General features: G+C 35.7%; 1 protein-coding gene across 3 annotated transcripts; it reads right to left on the minus strand.

Annotated features, from left to right (window-relative positions):
- Positions 1-30: 30 nt before the first annotated feature.
- On the minus strand, positions 31-16,086 carry LOC115760386 (poly [ADP-ribose] polymerase). Of its 3 annotated transcripts, none has more exons than XM_030701684.1 (6): positions 15,921-16,086; positions 5,835-6,349; positions 2,230-2,760; positions 1,871-1,977; positions 1,408-1,810; positions 31-1,330 (listed from the first exon to the last, which is right to left on the minus strand). In XM_030701684.1, exons 1-6 carry the CDS (start codon positions 16,032-16,034, stop codon positions 40-42), a joined length of 2,961 nt encoding a protein of 986 aa, XP_030557544.1. In that variant the 5' UTR covers positions 16,035-16,086; the 3' UTR covers positions 31-39. The 3 variants fall into 3 exon arrangements, with proteins under 3 accessions (XP_030557544.1, XP_030557543.1, XP_030557542.1); XM_030701683.1 differs by having other exon boundaries at positions 1,408-1,977; positions 5,835-6,156; positions 6,208-6,349; positions 15,921-16,085; XM_030701682.1 differs by having other exon boundaries at positions 1,408-1,977.
- Between the last annotated feature and the right edge of the window lie 437 nt (positions 16,087-16,523).

Raw genomic sequence — 16,523 nt, forward strand, 5'->3', positions numbered from 1 at the left:
AAAAATAGTCATTTGTACTGGTTTAATAAGCAAATTTTATTAATACTTATATTTGAACTCCATGCGAAATAAATATTGGACATTGACCTGAGCAATATCATAGACAATAAACTCATTATACAACAACGAAGATGTGAAATTCGCATCAGTGATAGGCTTTCCTAGTGGTATTTCAACACCATCAGTTCGTACATATGACTCTTTGGGATTTGGCATCGTGCGACCATGACCAAAACAGCTATGTTTACCTTTTGGTAATTTATTTACATACTTGGCAGCCGTACATTCCATCATGTCTCCTAAAGCCACTTCAGACAGAAGCAAAAGTCCTGTAGAGTTTTGTTGACTGGTACAACAATAGTTTGCCGATTTAGACACCATATCTGCAAAATAAATGCCCTTGCCGAACATATAGCCAGTTGGTGGTGCTTCAGGCGGAGCAATTTTCAAGCCATGCGATAATATTCCAACAAAGTTTGTAAGTCGAGAACCGTGCCAAAGCAATTTTCGGTTTGGTAGCTTCTTAAAAGGCTTAAAGCGCCGAGCTTCACCTTGTCGAGCTACCTTAAATACATCTATTACGTGAAGCTCGTATGAACTATGTGTAGATGCATGAGTATTTTGCACGTACTTGTTTAAAATTGTGAATTCTTCACTGTTTTTGTCAAGCGGTTCCAGATGTGTTTTTAATTGTTCGTAATGTTTATCCAATGGATTAACATTACCCAAATGATCCTCGTTCTTTATTAAATTATAGGCAACTTCTATCTCCGCTAATGAATCCAACATTTGCCGCAAATTTTCTATCTGTTCAATCGTTTCAATTAAAGGTGGTGCATTGACTCCAAAACTATGCGGAATTAATGTATAGAATCGATTACTGGTATCAATAAATCGAGCATTGGTGCCACCTTGTTGAATCAATTCATATATTTCATTTACAACAGTATATGCTGACTGCAGTTGCTTTAAGCTAAGTTTGCCTAAGGGCATTTTTTCCAAATCTATGTGGAATTCCATCATTGTTTTCTTCATTGAGTCGACATCAAATATAAGTTTTATTAAATTTTGAACTGAAGGTTCAAGTTTAGAATCAATATTTCCACTGCTAGCGTCATTTACTTCCTTATATTCTTCATATTGTATATCGATTGGGTACATACGACCCGGTATCTTAACAAAATTATTTCTGTTCCTAAATTCATTTCCTGTCTTTTCTGCGTACACATTATGAAAACATTGTATAGCATCGACTACAGTTTTGAAATCTTCCACCTTTGAGCTTCCAATAGTTGTTCCAATACGACCCCAAGAGCGAAAAATCCAATACCTATATAAATAGAAAAAATAAAACGTTAAATGTAATATGTGTAATATGCTAATTGTGAATGCAAATTATAGACATACTTATTTTGTTTATCGGCTTCCAAAAGTTGTAACTTGTAATATGAATTCTTGTTTCGTTGAATGTCTGTTAAGCCAAGTATAATATTATATTCACTGTCGCCTTGAACATACACGTGCGCGATATCCTCCAGTCCACTATCAGGATCAACAGCGAATCCATTCTTCACTCTAAGAGTTACCGATTTTGGTACAGATTTTGTATAGATACTTTTCGATTTTGAGCTTTTTATCTCTTCTTGAGGAAAGCGGCCTGATGGGTCGGTTCCCCAGTCGCAAAGAGTCATTCTACTTATAAAATCAATGGCGCCAGAGCTATCAGATTCCACTGAATCGAGATACTTCATAGGAACAATATGTATTCCAAAGTCTTTTGCTTTTTTCATTCGAGAACTGAATATTTTAACTTCTTTTTCGGTTGATATTATGGCAATAGTGTCATTAGTTATTTTGGTATCATATTTACCTCCCAACTTTCCGATTCGCTTTTTTATTTCCGCTTCATTATCTTTCAAGCCGATAGATGAGAATTTAAAGTTGTATAATGGTGGTCGTTCTCGTTTTATTTTTGGACTAAAATGAAATCAAAAGAAATATTTTCATAAATTCACTCATCTAAAAGATCTAAAAAAATTCACAGATACAAGCAAAAGGTAGAATAAGAATAGTTGTGTGCGCCCTCACAAGGTTTTCAATCATAGGATCATAACAAAAGCATTGTAGTTTCATGATTTAAGGCATCAATAAGGTTTATAGTTAAAGCGTTGTATTCATCTACTGAACTTTTGACAAAGTTGTTATTTAAAAAATTGTTTGGTTACTAACCCATTCAGTTCTTCTGGATTTTTCTTTATGGCAATGTTTTTAGCAATAGTTAATGCACTTGGAGGTACATACTGGATAAGTCGGGCTTCTGGCTTATTTTTGAAACCGCTCAAAAAACGATATTCAGATTTAAGTTCATTTGGAATTTTGCATGAAGTCCTTTGAGGATCAGTTAATAGCTGTGTGCATTTGGTCCATTCTGATATGTTTCCATTACAAAGGTAACCTGACTTGTTAAAGATGAACTGCGTACTCTTGCATTCTGGACAAGACTTAATTGCACCAAATGCCAATAGATCTGCTGCTTGATCTAACAGCTTTTCCGAATCTCCAGTCAAAGGCTCCTGTGCATTATATTTTAACAGCTTCTCGATATCTGATTTTTTCATTTCTCTTTTTAAATTATCACGATAATTAAACAAAATATCATTCTGCTTTTTTAACTTTTTCATCTTTGTTTTTTCTTCGATTTCAACATTAGGCTCTAGCTTCGGCTTCTTGGCGTCTGGAGTATCTTCAGATTTAACCAAACTGCAAATGAATAAGAAAATAAGTATGTTTAATATTATGCTTCTTTTTCTTTTAAACAACACCAACAGCCGAGTTGTCTGTTTTTATGGAAACTAGTCGCTCACCAATTGACATGCAGGCTATTATATCATTTAACAGTAAGTGTTACATTACTTTTCACCGAAATGTTAAGCAAGACTCGTGAAATATAGAACGTTAACAATAAAAAATCATTTGACAATAGCCTGTTTAAATTAAATTCTTAATGTTTTTGCTCATAAAATCAAGTTTGCTAGGTGAAGGTGGTTGCGAGTTCAACAATCGCAGAGGAAAATATATATTTTTTTTGCTAGTCACTAAAATTTCCATTTTATAAATAATTGTTTAGCTTGCTCGAGGTACGGGACTTCATTAAAAACAACAAGTAAGAGGTTCTAGTCGGGAGGTCCCGACTAGGGAATACCCTGAACACTCTTATTCCAACACCAAATGCAGTTGCATTGATGTTTTCGCTAGCCGCCCATCCAATTGCGCAGTTACATATAACTTTGGTATTTTGTTAACCGGTCTTAATGAAATTTTCTACAGTATATCTCATTGTACCACAGAATATTTGTGTATTCTCAAAAAGTCAATTGCATTTAAATTGTGGCTTAAATTGGTTGGCAATATAAGTTGGGTTATTAACTTGATTTATAGCTCTGGGGCATTAATGGGGAGGTGGCTATAGGTATAAAATGAAAGGTATTTGATATATACATAATTATAATATAATATAATATCTTAATACTTACCAAAATTGCTCAAAAACGGAATTGTGATATCGATTTTTATCGATTGCTTGGAAACGGAGTAAGTTATCGATTATCGGAAACAAACTCTATCTGCGCAGGCACTAGGAGGACCTACATCTAAAATTTCAGGTCTCTAGCTCTTATAGGCTCTTCTGAGATCCTTGCGTTAATCAGAATCAATAGCTGACTTGATCTAGCCATGTTCGTTTGTCTGTCCGTCCGTCCGCGTGAACGCAAGAATCTCAGATCCTGTTATAGCAGTACAAGATTGCGATATTCAATAACTTTCCCCGTTTCCAATCATCGATAAATTTCGGTATCGATTTCTTGTTTTTGAGCTAGGTTTTTAGATATAGAGTCACCAACTATAGATTCTTGACTAGTAACCATATACAGATCAAGTAGCTTTCATTTAACAGCTATATTTAATTCGATTTGTTTTCTCGTCGTAAACGAATTGTTATGGCTGTCAAGTAGAATAGTGCGGTCGGTACAGGTTCGAATTCGCTAGGGAGGAAGTAATTATTTTATTACTGCTAAGGCAAGCGCGCTCGTAGCACGCCAACGTATTGGTAGAAGAGTTCATGATATCCCCTAGTCGGGAACTGTCGACTAGAGCCTGGTACTTGTTGCCTTTGTATTGTTGAAAGGTTGTAAAGTATTCGTAGGTTTGTGTGTTACTTATATTTCTTGTTCGTTACAGCAGTCTAAGTTCGTGACGCGTTCTGATAATAGTGGTACACATGTTAACTACTTGTATATATTCGTAGATTCTGTAGGCTTTTTTTGTTGTGATTTGTTGTTTTTTTAATGATGTATAAATTACATAGTTGTGTGGGAAGTCATTTCTGGTCAACTCAGCCTTCTGCTAAGTTGCCAACAGTATGAGAGTGTGTGGGAGTGCTATGGCAATAAATGAATACAGACACACACCTCTATGCACACGCACTCAGCGAAGCACAACCAAGGCTAATCACAATACAGCATCTGAGTAACGTCAACCAGTGTTAGCATAGTAAGCACGTAATCATCATTGTATCAGATAGGGCCTTTTAATTTGGTAGACTCAGGGATATAATTCCTTTTTAAGCCACAGCACCAAGAGAAATAAGCCTGTAAGACAATAGCGGCGATTTCAAGACCTTCACTAACGTGCACGCCTGGCTGAATGCTGAGATTGAGTCGACCGGAAGTGAGAGCCAAGTATGAACATAGTCAACCGTCACGACCACAAACGGAGGTGTTCCTATTGTCGCTATGGGGTTGACCTTACAGGGGGACTTGGTGACACAATTTCTTTCCTACAATTACGGGCCGTGATTCGCCTAGGAATAATATGACCAGGATGGTTGGACCTGCAATGGTCTTTGCTAACGTCACATGAATTGCAAGGCCGCACATTATAAAAGGTGTAGGTATAAGAATATATATAAGAAAATGTAAATAATATTAAAAATAGTTGTAAGAAACATGATTATTTATTAAGCCTGCCAGCTCATGCAGCTTCACATCTCGCTCAACTATTTTTCCCTTCTCGCTATTAGCGTGTGTTGGTGAAGAGTTTAGTTAGCAAAGCTTAAACCAATGCGCCTAGCAGAGGGTGTGGGTGCGTATAATATAATAAACAAGTAAGAGGGTCAAGTCGGGTGTTCCCGACTAGGGGATACCCTGAACCGTCTTCTTCCAACACCAAATGCAAATATATGTACTATTCTAGAAGATACATGTTAAGTTTGGTGACTCTATCTCTTATTATTTACCAAAATTGCCCAAAGGGTTTTGATATAGATTTTTATCGATTACTTGGAAACGGGGCCAGTTATCGATTATCGGAAACAAACTCGATCTGCGCAATCACTCGGAGGACCTACATCTAACGGACGGACATGGCTAACTTGACTTGGGTCAGTTATAGGGTCAGAGATGCTACCTGTTACATACATTTACATTTTGCACAAATACAATATGCCCTTTTTACCCATTTTTAATGGATTCAGGGAATAAAAATATATGAGCTCGATACGGCGAAATTTTATGTAGATACCTGTTGGAATTATAAAGCTCTGGACGTTAAATGTCCTCGTGGCAACGATTTTTATGCAGTTATCAGTAATAAGTAAGGAATTAAGTCAGTAACTTAATGTGATTACTAGTTCTAAACTTGCTGGTCACCCACCCACTTGTGGGCGTGATAAAGAAAAGTATCTCTTTGCTGCAGCGTGGATATAAAAAGGGTATGCAAGCCTTCGGTTCTTTTTCACTCTGCGAATATAGATGTCAAATAAAATGAATTTTACTCACGGAAGAAGTTTTAAAACAACCTCCTTATCTTCGTCTTTAAGAAGCTTATATCCAGGCAGGTTTTCGCCAGTGTCAAACCAACCAACGTCCGATCGCATTTTTGCAAAGCACTCCAAATGATGCCATACTTTTTGGCCGCCGTATTTCATGCCAATTTCAGTATCGTAAACGGTTTTAAAGACTCGAACTTCATCCTTGCTTATTTTTAGTTCGCAGCCGCGACATGTTGCTCGACCTGATTTAGAGTATTCAATCCCAAAATCTTTAAGTGCTTCCTGTTCGGACTTTGAACGTTTGCCAGCAACAGTTACCGATAAAGTTTCTAATAACAAAAGTTGGAATATTTTATTTTGAGATAGTCGAATATACATACCAATCAGTTTCGAGACCTCAGTTTGGTCCGCAAACCTCAAATTTTCGAAGTTCTTGATGTCCCCTACGGAGGCTGGCTTTTGTTTCTTAAAAAAACAGTCCTTGTGAAACCAATTTGGCATTTTTCCGTCATGAAAGGCTGACTAAAAATAAAAATTAATATAAATTAAACGCTGAAGTCGACTGAACAGATGCGTGCTGTAAACTTAGGAAATAGTAGTGTTAAAATAAAACGAGAAAGAAAGGCCATCTTCGGCACGCCGAAGATCTAATACCCTTGCAGACCCAACCTTTTCATAATGCTTTTAGTGCTTTTCCCGTATCTAAGAAGCACAGGGAAAATAGTTAATGCCGAGTTTGGGCAAGATATCTTGATAAACAAAATGATTTTTCATACAAAAACTTAATTTTCGACCGATCGATCCTATGGCAGCTAGGTAATATAGTGGTCCGATCTTTAAAGGATTTTGCATATATATGAGGAGCATAGTAAAACTAATAAATGCCGAGTTTGGTCATGATATCTTGATATACAAAATGTTTTTTCATACAAAATCTTAATTTTCGACCGATCGATCCTATTGCAGCTATATGATATAGTGGTCCGATCTTAATAGGATTTTGCAAATATATGAGGAGTAAAGTAAAACTAATAAATGCCGAGTTTGGTCAAGATATCTTGAAAAACAAAATGTTTTTTCATATAACAACTTAATTTTCGACCGATCGTTCCTATGGCAGCTATATGATATAGTGTTCCCATCTTAATAGTATTTTGCATATATAAGTTAACACATAACACTTAATATAGGATATTTCATAAGACCTTATGACCTTTGACCTCATGTCCGTTGCGTCCGTGAAAGTATTACAATCTGTTAATGCCCTTCACTTTATCATTAAGTTCCCGAAAATCAAAATTGCTTGCAGAAAGGTTATGCTGTATCCAGTTGCACATGAGAATGCTGTGCTACAATTGACGACAACATTATAGCTGAGGGCGGAGATCAAGTGCTTGCCCTTAAGAATTGCACTTCCACGCCGGGAGGAACCTTTTGTCAACTTTCACCGATCAGCTCTTGTGCCAGAGAGCTGCATGCAAACTGCCAAATGCAGCCGAATCACTTAGACCCGATCAGTTGGGTTCACGGAACGAATCCAATCACGTTCAATAATTGGGCTCTGATCAACGAAACTAAGTACTTGAATTGCAACAACTTCCAGAGTAAGTTCCCCGGCATCGCGGCATCTCCCCTTCTGAACGTCACCGGCCACCAAGTCGTGTTGAGTCTATCCTACCTTCATCGCCTGAATGAACGTAACCTGGAGATCATCAAGGAAGTCAAGGACGAAATTGGAAGCGTCGACAGCGTGGTAATAGCCTTCTTGTTGGGTGCTGTGTGTTGCATCATAATTTGCGTCGGAGTCACCTACCGTCGGTTCACCAAAAACATGGCATCGGCCAAGGAGATTAAGAAGGTGATCGCCGAGATAGGAACGGCCGAGGGCGGCCTTAACTTAAAAGGGGAGCAGTTAACAGAGGCCAACGACACCAGCTCCAGATGCTGATATAGCAATGAGCCGGATGTTCTTACGAGCTAACAGGGGTCAGCAAAATGCAACATAACACCAGCCGCAGATGCTGACATAGCTCTGGGCCGGATGTTCTTGCACGACGGCAGCGCACGAGGCGCAAGCTAAGCATTCTAGCAGCCGTTGTGAAAGCACACAATAGCTTAGGTATTTTTGATCAATCTTTTGTAAATTTAGTTTTTAATGCGGCTTTCACTGAGGCACATCGGCCCAGAGACTTCGCGCGTAAATTAACTCACTCACTACGGCGTATCGGCCTAGTGTTTTAGAAATTATTACCCAAATAAAGTTAAATATAGATAATCCGCGAGGACTATTATTTAAATCTTAATTTATATAAGGAGCATAGTAAAACTAATAAATGCCGAGTTTGCTCAAGATATCTTGAAAAACAAAATGTTTTTTCATATAACAACTTAATTTTCGACCGATCGTTCCTATGGCAGCTATATGATATAGTGTTCCCATCTTAATAGTATTTTGCATATATATAAGGAGCGTAGTAAAAGTAATAAATGCCGAGTTTGCTCAAGATATCTTGATATACAAAATGTTTTTTCATACAAAAACTTAATTTTCGACCGATCGTTCCTATGGCAGCTATATGATATAGTGTTCCGATCTTAATAGTATTTTGCATATATATGAGGAGCTTAGTAAAACTAACAAATGCCGAGTTTGGTCAAGACATCTTGAAAAACAAAATGTTTCATACAAAAGCTTAATTTTCGTCCGGGCGATCTTATGGCAGCTATATGATATAGTGGTCCGACTTAATAGGATTTTGCATATATATGAGGAGCTTAGTAAAACTAATAAATGCCGAGTTTGGTCAAGATATCTTGAAAAACAAAATTTTTTTCCATACTAAAACTTTATTTTCGACCGATCGTTCCTATGGCACCTACTTCTATGCGTTATACATTTCACGACAATATATATAATACACTCTGCAAGGGTATAAAAATTGTATATGGCATAGCCCAAAGTATGCAGTAATCACAATATATACATTTTTAACTTTCTTTTTATAAATTTGGAGACAGAAACAAAAACACCTTAAAAATTTTCCTATCATCAGTGTTATAAAATGGTTCAAGTATCGGGTCTTTCTTCTGATAATATCGCTCCATATGTTTTCCGTCTTGGCATTCTACATTGATAGGTTCAGGTCCCTTACGATATCAATTAATTTTATGAAAATATCTTTGCTCTATTAACTTCATCTCAAAACCTGTAGTCGTTGTTTTCTGTGAGGATAAAGATTTCATAGAATGCTGAGAACCACGTGCGAAAAACGGGTATAATTAAATTGCTTACTTTCTCGAATACTATTTTTCAAAAAAGCAAAAGTTGCAGTTGGGACCATTGAAACCAGTACATTCATTTCAGTATATTAGGTCTTAAAAATAAAAACAAGGTGTTATTTATTTTAAGATGATTGATACACGATATTTTAATTTTGTTGACAATAATGTTTGACCAAAAAAGTGTTGGCGCTCAATCTTCTTTTTAACTTTTCGCTTCAACTTCAAAGTTCATTCACTTTTTTAATAAATTATTTTGTGACCGGTTTTTTTCTTTCGAATTTTTCCAATTTTAAATAAGAAAATTCAAAAATATACCGCACAGAAATTATTTTCATAATCATAAATTAAATAGTTACTTAGCTTTCAGGAACCGTAAAGACTCTTAAATATGTTATGACATTTTCAAGTGGTGGTCAAAAATGTAAGTTCACCTTTGAAAACAACTTACACAAGTAAGAGGTTCTAGTCGGGTGCTCCCGACTAGGGAATACCCTGAACCCTCTTATTTCAACACCAAATGCAGTTCGCGTAAAAATTATACGCTTTTTACTCATTTTTAATTGGTTCAGAGTATGAAAAAAGTTTCCTTGACAGAAACACTACACCAGAAAAAAAAAAAAAAAAAACAAAGTAGTTTAAGTAAGTAAGTAAGGCTCGAACTCGTGACAGACCGCACCACTTGCTATGCCACTTATTAAATATTATTGGAAAAAAAAAACGAATTAAAATAGCAGCACAGAAAACAATCGCAATTGCAATGCAATATTTCGAAGCAAATGCGCATGAATGTGTGTGTATACAGAAATTCTTGTAATTTCCGCTAGATGCCCCATCCAATTGCACAGTTAAACACATAACTTTTTGGGTTTTGTACCATAGCATATTTGTGCGGTCTCAAAAAGTCAATGGCATTAAAATTGTGACTTAAATTGGTAGACGAGTTGGGTTAAGTTGATTTATAGCTCTGCGGTGGTAGCGGGAAGGTGGAAATGGGTACAAAATTAAAGATACTTGATTTATGTGTAACATTATAGAAGCAACATATTAAGTTTGGTGACTCTAGCTCTTATTATTTACCCAAATTGCTCAAAAGCAGAATGTCGATATCGATTTGTATCGATTGCTTGGAAACGGAGTAAGTTATCGATTATCGAAAACAAACTCGATCTGCGCAGGCACTTGGAGAATCTACAGCTACAATTACAAGTCTCTATTGTTCATACATACGGGCAGACGGACAGAGACAGACAGACATGGCTAGATCGACTCAACTATTGATGCTGATCAAGAATATATATATTTTATTGGGTCGGAGATGCTTTCTTCTGCCTGTTACACACATTTGCACAAATACATAAAACCCTTTTTACCCATTTTCAATGGGTTTAGGGTATAACAATAAGAGTTTCTACTCCCGACTAGGAAATACCCTGAACCCTCCTATTCCAACACCAAATGCAGCTCGCGCTACGCGCTCGTTTGCTTAAGTAGTAACAAAGACAAGTTAAAAAAACAAAATCCCTAGGATGGGTTTGAACTCGCAACTAACCGCACTTCTTGCTGCCGTCTCTACTCAACAGTCACAAATACCACAAAAAAAAAAAAAAAAAAAATTGTTATTGATGCTGATCAATAATATATATACTTAATGGGGTCGGATATGCTTTCTTCTGCCTGTTACATAGATTTGCATTTTGCACAAATATAATATACCGTTTTTACCCATTTTCAATGGGTTCAGGGTATAAAAAATAGTTTCCTCGGTACGTCTCGAACTCGCGACAAACATCAGCACTTACCACCGCCGCTACTCAACAGGCACACCAATAATTTAGTCTTAGTGAGAAAAAAAACGAATTAAAATAGTAGCACAGAAAATAAAACAATCGCAATTGCAATGCTGTTGATGAATTCGAAGCAGACGCGCATGAATTTGTGTGTACATATATACAGATATTCTTCGAATTTGTGCTGGTGCCGCCAACAAGTGCTTCTTTACCGATCGTAATCAAATTTTCTACAGTATATCTTATTGTACCATAGAATATTTTTGTATTCTCAAAAGTAAATTGCATTAAAATTGTAGCTTAAATTGGTGGGCAATACAAGTTGGGTTATTAACTTGGTTTATAGCTATGAGGTGGTAGCGGGGAGGCGGCCGTAGGTATAAAATGAAAGATACTTGATATATATATTAACATACCCATAGTCGCACCCACCCTTTAACATAACTCAGCACAAAAGCATAAGCACAAGTATAAGCATTTCTAATATTGTAAAAAAAAAGGGCCTGGTGATAACATCGACATTGGTCAAGATCAAACTGTCCCCCTTTGGTAGACATAAACAATTCACCCTAAATATCACGCCACAGTCAATGTTCCCATCAGAGCACTATCCCACGCATAAATAATCAAACTTTACTCAATTTTGACTCAAGCTCTCTTAAAGGGAAGTTTGCTAAGCGACCGCAACAGTTAGATAAAGTAGTTCATATTCGGGAATCAAATCTGAATGTACTCAACAGAAGTAGCCGTTAGTGAAAATAATAAATTGAAATATTCTTTTTTAAAGTAACTGAACGTGTAAAACCTAATTATATATACTATTCTAAAGTAAACATATCACTTTTCGTGACTCTAGCTCTTATTATTTACAGGACGTCGATATCGATTTTTATCGATTGCTTGAAAACGGAGTAAGTTATCGATTATCGGAAACAAACTCGATCTGCGCAGGCACTAGGAAAACCTACAGCTAAAATTTCAAGTCTCTAGCTCTTATAGGTTTTGATATCCTTGCGTTCATACATACGGACATGGCAAGATCGACTCTGCTATTGATGCTGATCAAGAAAATATACTTTATGGGGTCGGAGATGCTTCTTTCTGCCTGTTAAATTAATTTTTACCACTTTTTTTTTTTACTCATTTTCAATGGGTTCAGGGTATAAAAATACAGATTTTAAAAATTGCATTTGTTGTATTTTCCTTGCACTGTGTATGCTGCATAGAACCCAATGTCGTGCAAGCACTTACGTTTGTATGCATGAATTATAAAATTATATAAGTTATCCGCAGACCAAGACCTTAAAAGACCCATTTGCAATAGCAGCAAACAGAGTATTCCGATCTCAACATTCTATATATATAATCTGTAACCAAATTGAACATTTAAACAAATCGCAAACTGATTTTCGTTATTTTAATGCATATCAAAGAAGAAATAATGGAGGAAGCCCAATGCTTATATACCGATGATTTCAGAAAAATTAAAGCTACATCGTTACAATTTAAGGATCTCGTCAAAGAAACAGTACATCATCATAATAGACCAGAGGAAAATAAAATACATCTTTCACAGAAATATTACTTCTTCAAGATAAATATTACAGATTAAATTATGTTGTGTTGAGTTTGTAAAGGCAGACATATGACTCACTTTTTTAAATTATATTCGCTCCGTTACTTATATACATATATTATACACATAATGTAAAGAACCTAAATATATATTACTTACGGTTATGCAGATACATACATGAAACGAACTTTGAAGCTCGTAATTGACGAGTTTGGTGAAGATATCTTAAACCAGAACTAACGTATACCTACCGTAAGCCGTAACGTAAACAAGCATTGGAACGAAAGTGTCAAAAAAATATTGACATTTTAAAGTTTAAAGACAACCAACACAGATGCGCCGTTGACGACTGTCCGTAAAGACCAAAACTATAAACAATAGCTTTTTTTTCTATCGCCTTCTGCTGCTAACTGCTCCTTATGTATACAACATAGAAACCGAGCCTTCGAGCTCAAATAAAATAAACTCATGCCAAAACATCGAGATATAAATAAGAACAATTAATTTGTATGCCCTCAAATTCTAAACTAATAATTAAATCGTATTAAAAATTATAGTCCAAACACAACGAAACAAAATACTTCAAGTCATTGAATAAATTGAACCGTAAAAAATTATCGCAACAAACAAACAATAAAAGATTAAAAAGAAATAAATAAATAAACAAAACCATTATAGTGTCAAAATTTTTACACAATAAAAAAAAATAATATTATTGGTTCTATATCCAAAATGGCAAATCAACAACCATAAAGTGATATACAGCAATGCATTTAACTCTGATGTTGGCTAACAATGAAGATTCAGGGAATCCGTGTTTAGCGGGCAGGCAAGCATACTTATGGAGGAGTACGACAACTACGACCATAGCCATATTCAACATGAAAATTCAAAGTCTCGCTAGAATTGTAAACCATCTAATAAACTGGGATTAGTATAAACTTGGACTAAATGCAGCTCATCAGGAAAATAAATAAAATAATAATTTTTTTGTAACTAGTAGTAGGAACCCTGAAACAATTTCAGAATAATTGTTGATGACATACCCCTTTTCCAGCCTTTGAAAACAACGGCAGGCTGGTTGACACTTTTAGTGTTATTATTTAAAAGAAAAATGAGAAAGAAAGTCTATCTTCAGCACGTCGAAGATCTAATACCCTTGCAGACCAAACCTTTTTATAATGCTTTTAGTGCTTTGCCCGTATCTAAAAAGCACAGGGAAAATAGTTAATGCAGAGTTTGGTCAAGATATCTTGATAAACAAAACAGGTTTATAATCAAAAACCTAGTTTTCGACCGATCATTCCTATGGCAGCTTTATGATAAGGGAGTCGGATGTAAATACGATTTTGCAAAAATAATCAAAGCATCTTGAATGACAAAAAAGTTTTTCATACATCAACTTAAATTTCGAACGATCGTTCCTATGGCAGCAATATGATATAGTGGTCCGATCCAGCTGGTTTTGACATATGTGCTGCGTGCAACAGAAAGGAGGACTTCTACAAAGTTTTATAAAGATAACTTTAAAACTGAAAGACTAGTTAGCATATAAACAGACAGACGGTCATCGCTATATCGACCCGACTGTTGATGCTGATCAAGAATATATATACTTTATGGGGTCGGAGATGCTTCCTTCTGTCTGTTACATACATTTGGATTTTGCACAAATACAATATACCCTTATACCCATTTTTAATGGGTTCATGGTATAAAAAGTAAGAGGCTACCCTGAACCCTCTTATACCATATAAAGTGGTCCGATCTTAATAGGATTTTGCATATATATGAGGAGCATAGTAAAACTAATAAATGCCGAGTTTGGTCAAGATATCTTGATATACAAAATGTTTTTTCATACAAAAACTTAATTTTCGACCGGTCGTTCCTATGGCAGCTATATGATATAGTGGTCCGATCTTAATAGGATTTTGCATATATATGAGGAGCTTAGTAAAACTAATAATTGCCGAGTTTGGTCAAGATATCTTGACAAACAAAATGTTTTTTCATACAAAAACTTAATTTTCGACCGATCGTTCCTATGGCAGCTATATGATATAGTGGTCCGATCCAGCTGGTTTTAACATATGAGCTGCGTGCAAGTAAGTGGGACTTCTGCAGAATTTCATTAAGATAGCTTTAAAACTAAGAGACTAGTTCGCATAGAAACAGACAGACGGACAGACGGACATGGCTCTATCGACTCGGCTGTTGATGCTGATCAAGAATATATATACTTTATGGGGTCGGAGATGTCTCCTTCTATACGTAACACATTTCACGACAAAATTATAATACCCTCTGCAAGGGTATAACAATGGCGAAATATCGAAATAAATACCTTAGATGAAACCTTACTTCGAGAGCGCATTATTTGAGTTTTGGAAGAAAAACTTTGGGACACCAATATGTGAAATTTGAAAATGTGACATTTCAAAGGCCAGTGGACAGAGGCTATTAAATTGGTGGGTAGTTTAAATGGGTTTATTTATTTGATTTTTAGCTATGCTGTGTAAGCAGAAGGGTGGTGATAGCTATCAAATGAAAGATATTTATCCTTAACAGCCTAATTCCACTGTACACATTTCTTACATATTTTTCAAAATGTCACATTTTAGATATAGCAAACGAAGGCAAGTGGTAACTTTAAATTATAATTTTAAATTCTAATAACCCCCAGTTTTTAGCATTTAAAGTTGGTCATTTCCTGCAGTCTATTAAATGGAGCCCTTACTTCGGGGCCGTATTATTTGATTTTTGAAGGGAAAACTTTGCGACGTTTAGGTTTCAAAGCAAACCGATCAGCTGATTGTTTAAAGAAGCGGTATTTGGAATGGTACTCCAATAAATGAAATTTGAAAATGTGACATTTCTCAAGCATAGTGGAATAAATGAATCAAATTTTATTGATTGCTTTAAAACGAGGCAAACAAACATTGGAAACAAACTCGTACTCACGGGCACTAGGAGAACCTGCGTAAAAAATTTAAATTCTCCAGCTCTTATAGGTTCTGAGATTCTTGCGTTCATACGGACGGACGGTTAGTCGAACATGGCTAGATCGACTCGGCTTGCGATGCAGATAAGGACTACATTTTAATGTGGTCGGAGATGCTTTCTTTTGCCTGTTACATACATTTACAGGGTACATATGTATATAGTTTAGGGATAGGAATGGTTTATACAAGTAAACAAATGTTAATTACTCATAAATGACCCTACGGTGTAGACTGCTATATGAATATATGTACGGCAAACACGTAATCCAGTGTATGAATTGATGTTACCTGTATGATCAAATATTAATGAAGTTTCACAGAGCTCGAATGGATATGGAAGGCACAATGTGTCGTGGATACTCACGGTCTTTAAATGTATTGGCCTACAATGTCTATATCTACATTTATACTTACATGTATGTATGTATTTATGTTAAACCTACTTGAACCATAACTGCAAGCCGCAAGGAATCCTTTAAAATTGCTGTTTTACATCCTTTACAAGAAGCTCGTCCCGATTTGGCATACTCTGCCATGTAAGGCAATTCGATATCCATTTTTTAATTTTTTTAATATATAACGCGCGCAGCAAGCAAATTTAAGCGCTAAAATCTAATAATTATAATTCCGATATCAAAATCGGTATTTTAATAATTATAATTCCGATATCAATATCGGTATTTTAATTACAACACTTATTCGCACTAAGATGTGTTACGTATCGTTGTTTTGAAACTATGGAATAAAACATCCAGTCCTTAGTAACTGCTACTCCACATTCCCATATGCCAGACAACTAATACTCTATAGATATATATTTTTTTTATGCGCAACCCGATATTTAAAATTAAATTTGTGCACAGGCGGAAAAAATTATATTGAAGTGAGTCGCTGTAGATTACTTAAATGCACTTTATTGGCGAGGACTCGCTCAACAAATCTCCTGTCTGCATTAACGAACAGCTGAATAAATATAATACTACAAATATTTAAAGAAATAGGGGTAAAAAAGCTTTTAATTATAGCGTTTATTTTTCAAACGTAAA

The sequence above is a fragment of the Drosophila novamexicana genome, unplaced genomic scaffold (genome assembly GCF_003285875.2).
Source record: "Drosophila novamexicana strain 15010-1031.04,08,12 unplaced genomic scaffold, DnovRS2.1 tig00000434-arrow-pilon, whole genome shotgun sequence".
Lineage (NCBI taxonomy): Eukaryota > Metazoa > Arthropoda > Insecta > Diptera > Drosophilidae > Drosophila > Drosophila novamexicana.

What these genes read in the sequence shown, in the direction of transcription:
- LOC115760386 (XM_030701682.1), bottom strand. Translation starts at nt 16,034, where the DNA reads ATGGATATCGAATTGCCTTACATGGCAGAGTATGCCAAATCGGGACGA. An exon ending in GGCTTGCAGTTATGGTTCAA is followed by an intron (nt 6,350 to 15,920) that starts GTAGGTTTAACA and finishes TTTTATTTTTAG; the next exon opens with TCAGCCTTTCATGACGGAAA. An exon ending in AATCCAGAAGAACTGAATGG is followed by an intron (nt 1,978 to 2,229) that starts GTTAGTAACCAA and finishes ATTTCATTTTAG; the next exon opens with TCCAAAAATAAAACGAGAAC.